This window comes from Rhopilema esculentum, chromosome 13, assembly GCF_057945365.1.
Source record: "Rhopilema esculentum isolate cy_ngs chromosome 13, ASM5794536v1, whole genome shotgun sequence".
Taxonomy (NCBI): domain Eukaryota; kingdom Metazoa; phylum Cnidaria; class Scyphozoa; order Rhizostomeae; family Rhizostomatidae; genus Rhopilema; species Rhopilema esculentum.
In genome coordinates, this window is record NC_142827.1 from 9,795,718 (window position 1) to 9,804,561 (window position 8,844).

General features: G+C 37.4%; 1 protein-coding gene across 1 annotated transcript; it reads right to left on the reverse strand.

Annotated features, from left to right (window-relative positions):
* Positions 1-3,222: 3,222 nt before the first annotated feature.
* On the reverse strand, positions 3,223-6,984 carry LOC135691782 (actin, non-muscle 6.2). The gene is made up of 3 exons (XM_065209753.2): positions 6,651-6,984; positions 5,705-5,815; positions 3,223-4,084 (listed from the first exon to the last, which is right to left on the reverse strand). Exons 1-3 carry the CDS (start codon positions 6,903-6,905, stop codon positions 3,320-3,322), a joined length of 1,131 nt encoding a protein of 376 aa, XP_065065825.1. The 5' UTR covers positions 6,906-6,984; the 3' UTR covers positions 3,223-3,319.
* Positions 6,985-8,844: the final 1,860 nt, after the last annotated feature.

Sequence of the window (8,844 nt, forward strand, 5' to 3'; positions counted from 1 at the left end):
CACTAATCTATTACGAGAAATTGTATAAATTAACTGTTTAACGGTCTGTCACAAAATGTCCGTTGGCGTGTTATACAGGTAGAGCTGTACACGCTTTTGTGAATAAAATTGCTGTTCAGGGCTTCACCCTAAATGCGATCAACAGCCAACAGGATCTTATCAATTATATTTACCATTTTTATTGACATGTAGTTGAATGAAACTTTTGACAATTAGCTTTCTTTTGTTATAGACTTTTAATATGTTTTGCGTAACTTTATTATAATCTCGCCAACAAAATGAGTACGCTCACATCTTTACTATTATTCAGCCCATTTCCTGACTATCAAGAAAACTGTAAATAGTAAATAGTTTGCTTTCTTTCATTTGCCGCGAGTATGGATTTGCAAAAAAGCGTCTTTCTCGAATGTCTGATACCTTGATGGATTCACTCTCACTGATTAAGCGGACACAGAAATTATCCTTGGGCCAATTACGTTCGCAGGCGGAATAAATACGCGGACATGAATCAAAAGAAAGCTTAAAATATTCAATGAGTAAAACGACGAGAAAATCGCTGAAGGTGTGATAAGAGCAAACAGTCATAAATAGTTGAAAGGCTTTAGATGGTAAACAGAGGGAAATAGTTTGCATTGGCAGTCAAGCACGCTTTGTGTTTATTTTGTAAATGTGTAGGAAGATCTGCAAGTTGACCTCCTTAAACTCAAACAATAAATACAAATCATTTTTGTAATTAGTCTTATTCCTAAATGTCATGGAAGGCAAGGTTGGATAGAGAAGAAAATCAAGACGACACACCTATTGTGCAGTATGAGCAGAAAAGCTACACTCCATCTTGAATTAGACTCAATTCCGTGTAAACTTAGACATGAGACAATATTTGATTGCAGAAGAAAAGTTTGGCTACGTATTATGAAAGCATTGTTTTTTCAATAACATTAGCAAAATATTTACCCCATCTTAAAGATTTATTTTTAACTTCGTTTTTTTATATTCTAAACTTTTACAGTACCTAAGCCTCAGTTTCCTCGCAACTTTTTCTAGAACTGGAAAATTTTGAGGCTCTTGCCTTAAAAACTGATTTTGTAAACGCCATGTCTCACTTTTTACGAAAATATTGAAAGGCTTGATTTGTTAACCTATAGATCTGATTTTTCCGTGATTTATCAAAATAAAATTTATCAAGAAATCAGAAATTCTCGAAAATTCATTCGAAAGTTTTTGTTCAAAGGTATTTTTTCTAAAAGTTTTCTGTTTGAAGTTTCCAATTTTTGTTTATCCGATGTATATCTACGGCCAATTGGTATTTAAAAATAGTTATCTCTAAAAGTAAGAAAGTATAATAGGGTTTTATGAGTGTGAATGCGTTAGCAAGAAATAGCTTGCAACTCACATTGAAATTATTAACTGACTTAAAAAAATGAACATGAGATTTATTCATATATTATTGAAACCAGGTTAGGAATAAACACATAAATTATAATAATATCGAGTCCTACAACAAAATTGAGGGAGAGATAGGGTCCCAAGGCACGAATGCTCAAATAAGATGATTTGTATTCATATTTAAGGAAATCCAAGGCCCTATTCGCATTGCAAATATGATAATGTTTGTCAAACCCGATATTCTCACGCCAATTAAGAAAACTTTCAAATTAAACAGGGACATAATGTCAAGTAACATAATTTTCAACATGTGCGTGCACTTCGGGAAGATGATGCAAGAGAGGAAGTTTGCCCTGGTTGACTTTTTCAACTGTTTATGGAAACTTAGTCATTGCAGTTTTCACTAAGGAAAGAAAAAGACAAGTGGGGCCTCACAGGTTCAGTTACCGTACCAATAATGCTGTAGTTATTGATTTGGTGACAATTCTCATGCAAAACAAAAGAAAGTAGCACGATCAAATGAAATAGTCAATATTCTGTGTCCAAAATGACGGAATGCGCCTCTGCTAGAAATGATGGAATGCAAGAAAGTTCTTTTCAACATTCTCGTGAAACACAATTAGGAAGATGTGAAAATATATACTCTCTTGTTTACTAGAGTTACTGAGATATAGAAGACAGTTAAGCGATAGTGATCAGCTGAAGACAGTTAAAAGTGATTGAAATGGGGTGAAGTTGCGTGAATACTTTACAATATAGACATGAAGCAATTTGGAGGGCCCCTTTGGTTCAGGTGCCCTTAAAATATGTCCCACCACTGAGATGAGACCATATTTAATTATGTTTCCAAAGTTGCAGTAAAAAGAAAACTTTCAAAGCAATCTTTTCTGGCCTTTCTTCAGCCCTTCATGTTGAAAATCTTGTTACTTGACATTATGTCCCTGTTTAATTTGAAACTTTCTCGTAGGCCAATAGTTATGCCTGTCATTAGTTCTACAGAACTTTCAGATATGACCCTTGCATCGAACAATCATTGACGAAATCTCAAACAGGCGTTCCTCTTGTCTAGAATCTTCTGCATAATTCTCATTTTGTGGAAACTACCCACCAGAACTAAGACACCTCTATACATAAGCAAGACTTTTCCAAATAATATGAAAAATTTTGGCGTAGCTCATCTACACCTGCAAATGATAGAGATTTCAATCTTTAAACTTTGGAAAATATAAACGTGCCACACTAGACGAAAGTCAAGTAATTGATTAACTTAACCATTAGGGGCTACTCTATGCCCTAACCCTTTATATATCCACTGTAACATCATAACCACTTACGCCTCATATCTTCTCAACATGGATATTACACAATAGTATCAATAAAAGAGGCCAAAAATGGCGAAAATTACTTATTTCCCGTACTTGTGACTTGCCCATATGGTGACGTCATCAATACTTTGACACGTGATAGTTTTTAAATGGTTGATTTTAGGATATATGTTTCTAAGCTTTTTTTGTTCGGTTTTTTATACTCTTTCGATTGATGTTGTTTGTTTTCAAATTTGACGATTTCCATTTTTTTCTGACCGTTAAAATTTACGTCATCGATCACGTGACATCTAGGGCGAATTTTTTTTGGAAACCCTTCAAAATTTCAAGGTATTGGTCCAAGGAAGTGGAAACAAGTGAAAAACCTCCGGTTACCCTCTCCACCAGTTTGTTAGGAAAAGTTCCCTGTCTTACTGTTTCATCTTCATATTCATTCCAAAGGTTTTGAGATCTCAATCTTCCTATTATAATGTATTTAAGGCCAGACAGGGAATTGAAGAAAAACGAGAAATTACTTAAATTTCTTCACAAAAATTGTTACGACAATACACTATGAACATAGCGACTAGAGGAAATTTGTTATAAAATCAATATTTCAGTTCCTAGATTTAGAAGCATTTCCTGTGGACGATTGATGGGCCAGATTCATCGTATTCCTGCTTGGAGATCCACATCTGTTGGAAGGTGGAGAGCGAGGCCAAGATGGAACCTCCGATCCATACAGAGTACTTCCTCTCTGGTGGGGCGATGATCTTGATCTTCATGGTTGATGGTGCGAGGGCAGCGATTTCCTTCTGCATTCTGTCGGCAATACCTGGGAACATAGTCGTACCTCCGGACAAGACGGTGTTGGCGTACAAGTCCTTACGGATGTCGACATCGCATTTCATGATGGAGTTGTATGTAGTCTCGTGGATACCGCTTGATTCCATACCAATGAAGGCTGGTTGGAAGAGGGTCTCTGGGCACCTGAATCGTTCGTTGCCAATGGTGATCACCTGACCATCAGGAAGTTCGTAGCTCTTCTCCAAGCTTGAGCTGGTGGATGCAGTGAGCATTTCCTGTTCGAAGTCGAGGGCGACGTAGCAGAGCTTCTCCTTGATGTCACGAACGATTTCACGTTCTGCGGTGGTGGTGAAGGAATAGCCACGCTCGGTCAAGATCTTCATCAAGTAGTCGGTAAGATCACGTCCAGCCAAGTCGAGACGAATGATGGCGTGAGGAAGGGCGTAACCTTCGTAGATTGGGACAGTGTGGCTGACACCATCACCAGAGTCGAGGACAATACCAGTGGTACGACCGGAGGCGTACAATGAGAGGACAGCCTGAATGGCGACGTACATTGCAGGGCTGTTGAAGGTTTCGAACATAATCTACAAAAAAACAAATAAATTAGGAAAGCAAATCACCAACGGGGAAAAGATAAGACTACTCCTTTTCGTTGTTCAACAGGGCACTGACCTTTTTAACTAAAAATGTGGGTGGTAAACAAAGTTTTAGGGGTGATTTCAAAGAATGAGTGAATTAAGTAAATAGACGAAAATTTCATAAATCATGCAGTATCGTCAAACTGTACTAAGCACATGGGGATGGAGGGCTTAGAACTAGAAGGGTCGGGCAATTTTTTAGGCAGGTCTCGCCCATTTATGGTGTATATCATATATCATTTCTATCTGAATATATATTTCTTAAACTTACTGTTTTTGCAACAATTTAAAAAAAAATCGATTTTCTAATAAGTGATTCACTCTATTCCACGTCGTTATTATTTCTAGCAAAATAATTGCAATTCTATGGAAGCTTTGAGTAAAAAACAGATTCAATTTTTATTTATTCATATTTAGCAAAAACGGATAGCATAAGTATATAATTTATGGCATAAATATAAATCATGCTTTCAATTTAGATAACACCTGCTATCTATACATATTTATGGGAAATTAAATTCCACAAGGTACTTTAAGAGCCACAGAGTGTTATCTAACCATATAACCAAGGAGGATTCCCCATAACCTTTATACGTTGTGAAATATTTGTCCAATGTGATAATTCAACTTCGTCTCCATATTAGGTTGAAATTTCCACACAGGACGGCCCAGTATTGTTTTTAGAAAACCAAAAACTTAGAAACAATTCTAATACCTGACTTACCATGGGCATTAATTCACCACGGAAACATTTTAAGGTCTGATCTGAATAAACTAATTGGAGGTACGTTGGATTAAGCATCGATTACTTGATAAATCTTTACCAAAGCCTGGTATTTTCAGGCTAATCCGTCTCTTGGAAAGCTAAGAAAATGAAGCCTTAAAAAATGGTTTGTCTGGAAAACGGGATAATTTCTTCACTTTGTAGCTAATAAAAGCAGTTCACAAATTTAGTTTCTACCTTTGATGCATTTCAAGAGTTTCCAAGTTATCTACCTGAAGAAAACACCCAGAAAAGGTAGCTACTAGGCATTGACGGGTTGCCATACTGCCCTACTACGTTGAAAACAATGCCCCACCCACTTAAGCTGGGAATGACACCACCTTTAAACCTTTTGTAACTGGAGTTCTGTTGAAAACCAAATTTTCATTGATGCAGAAATAAGCCAACGAGATTCAGAAAACGTCCTATCTATGAGGGGGACTACACCATACTTCACATATTTTTTAAATGTAACTCAAAACCTGGCTCAGTACTGAAAATGCCTAAAAAACATCCAGTTTTAGGCATTGAAACTTTGTTAGGGGTTTTTTACATGTTTATCTTTTTTACGAGAAAGCCTACTTTTAGGCCAACACTTGAGTTTTTCGTTAGTTTTCTTTAAAGGTAGTTTTGTTAAGGACTCTGGTCAACCACAGTATATCAAAACAACAGTAGTATTGTTGAATAAAAAAATCAACAGGTTTTAACATAGACGGAAGTGGGAGTCCTAGAAGCATCTGCAATCTGCCTTTATGTAGAAGAAAATAATCCAAAGTACTTCATGAAAAAAACACGACACTTACCTGGGTCATCTTTTCCCTGTTAGCTTTGGGGTTGAGGGGAGCCTCAGTGAGAAGAACTGGGTGTTCCTCTGGTGCGACTCGGAGTTCATTGTAAAAAGTGTGATGCCAGATCTAAACATGAATAAATTCGTGTAAGATATCGCTGAAGACAACAATGGTATATGTTTATTTAAGTATCAAAACAATCTTAAGAGCCCATTATTCCTAGTTATTAGGAATGCACCTCTTAGTAGAAATAGCCAAACAAAGATAGCCCTGTTAATTTTGATAGAGATTGCTGACTTCCGGAAACTATGCGCACTGAACAAAAGATTGAACAGACTTCCGTGTCCTGCTGACCAATACAAACTTGACACTCCCTTGAAATTCAGCTCTCTGCTAAGGGAATCCTACGAATTCCTGTGGTGAAAGTAACAGGTTTTTAGACCCGTTAACAGGTTTAATACAAAGTTCAAGCCGAGCCCGGATTTACGTGCTTTTGCGGAGTTCCCCTTATTCTGTCAGCATTTTCTGATTCAAAAGACCCAATGTAACGGCCAAGTCCAAAGTTGCAGGAACTTCCGGGTAGGGGACGAATACGAATAACGAGGATAGAAACTTTGATGTAATTTGTTCGTCGCACAGAAACAATTGAATAGTTAATAACAAACCAATACCACATATTTGAAACTAGAATATCCTAAAGACACCAAAATAACCATATATTGAACTTTACCCTAAAATAAGTATTGCAAAATCTTGCAAATAAATACACTTTAAACCTTGTTCTTTTCAAGCAATATGACTCTCCTCTGATTATATTCACATTATTAAGTCTAATTGAACCACAGTTGCATACAACAAAAGACGGAAATGAAAAGAGAACATGGCTCTGTGGGACAACATACTTAGCAACCAGAGATAATGGTTAAGGAAACAACTTTGTTTGAATCAGAAAAACTTTTACCTTTTCCATATCATCCCAGTTTGTGACAATTCCGTGTTCAATTGGGTATTTTAGTGTCAAGATACCTCTTTTGCTTTGAGCCTCATCACCAACGTATGAATCCTTCTGTCCCATACCAACCATTACACCTTGATGTCTAGGCCTACCAACAATTGATGGGAACACGGCCCTTGGAGCATCGTCTCCTGCAAAGCCAGCCTTGCACATACCAGATCCATTATCTACAACAAGTGCTGCAATTTCTTCATCACCCATTATGGCTGTCTTTGTGAGGGCCTTGCGTTCGGTTGGTAAGAGTTGTTCGCGTCAAAGCAACTAAGAGTAAAGTACCTTGGACTGGGAAATGTACGAGCTTTAAAGTAGCAAGACACACCTTTTAGAAGCCGTAATGCCCATATTTGGTATTATCATGAGCCGCAAAGGAAGGGGATGACCCCTGCTAACAAGCAACTGTTTCCCAACAAGCAATCCAACAATTATTCAAATCTAAATTTCCTGAAAAGGCTTGCCTATCAGCACATATCGGGCGTAATTCTCATGTTTTACAATGCAAACATCGCTGTTCTAAAGAGGCAAACCAGGGAGAAATCAAAGGTTGACAGAGGAAGAAACGGTGATGGCGACACCAAACAAGGAAGGACGGGAGGGCTGAGAGTCGAACAACCTTTGGAATTATTGAAGGGAACTTTGATGTCCTTTTAACTGGAAATCAAAGATCATTTCATTCGACCAAGATGTCATAGGTTGGACTTTCGCAATGACCTGCTGCAAACAAAATGTATTTGAAAAACCTGCGTTAAATTCAAATAGTTATCTATTTGACAGTAAAGTTGAATATCTAGGACTTGCTTTATAGTTCTCCATTTTAATAATAAAAATCTAGGCCTACAACGTTTGCTAAATCTAAGATAAAAAATTAGCAAAAAAGATTAAACAGAGCCTATAAAATCCTCCGGACAGTTTCCTCACGTTCTAAAACCATTCCTTGGAAAACAATGAAATTAGGGCGGCGTTTGGGCGTGGTACTCTGATTTCTATTGTTTCATATGACCACCATGTTTTCCGGGCTATGGGATGAAGTTTTTTTGTTAATATAGACGGGTGTGTTGAACCCACCAAAATGCAAACACTCATCAATCATTTAATAACACTTCTTAATGAATTTATAACAAATAATCCCCAAAAACTACTCTGCTTAGAAGAGTCAACTCGGCAAAATGTTCATATTTGGCCTGCTGAAACCACAGGGCTGCAAACTTTGCTGATAGGAACCTTTACCTGCATTATTAACTGTGAACAACCTCGAGACATCCAGCTTACGTTTTAGGCCAAAGTTTAAAATAAGTGATTGCACTTGTAAAAATGTGAAATGAGATCCTGACAGCAGTGGGAGCAGTGAAGTGGGGTGATAGGTGTGTCACCCCCCGGCCCCCGAGACCTGTAGCTTGTCGGCATGAGCATCTGGTCCTGTTGGGCAGGGCCGCCAAGAGTTTTTGGAGCAAAAGCTGGGGCAAAAGCTAAAGATGAGGCCCCTGCGAGCGAAGTAAGCAGAACATTTTTGCGACCATATCTTTGCTGTAAGCTTAAATTCATCAATTTTCTTGCAATAGTTTAAAACGCTCTATTTTATACGCGTAATTCTGTTACTGTTGATTAATTCCGTTGAAAACAGAATTCATTACTTTATAAGACCCCTAGACTCAAAGCCCCTGGGGTAATTTGCCCCCCTCTCAGCGGCCCTGCTGTTGAGAATATCACCAATTCACTTCAACGTAACTATATGACCTAACGTTACTCAGCTGTAAAGCTTATCACTTAGAACTACCTTTTTATAGATGCAACAGCTACACGTACTTTCATAAAAAACTTGGATCAGCACGAAGTACTAAATTTTTGGAAGAATATAAACGCAGATCGTCACGAAAAACCCCATGAAAATCAAAATCCAAAGTATGCTATTTTTTCCAAAGAAAAATCAAGAAAGTAAAAACTTTTGGACTTTTAAAAGATAAAATTTTACAGTTTCTTTATTTTTCTTGCGTCTGGTACAAATATTTCTCTCAAATTTTTGGCCATCTTAGTACTAGTTTCTTATAAATAAAAAACATGTAAATTCAGAGCAAGTTACTCAATGTGATGCCACTCTAATTCCAACGATCCGAAACTATGGATCTTAAATTTTCGTATCATTTCA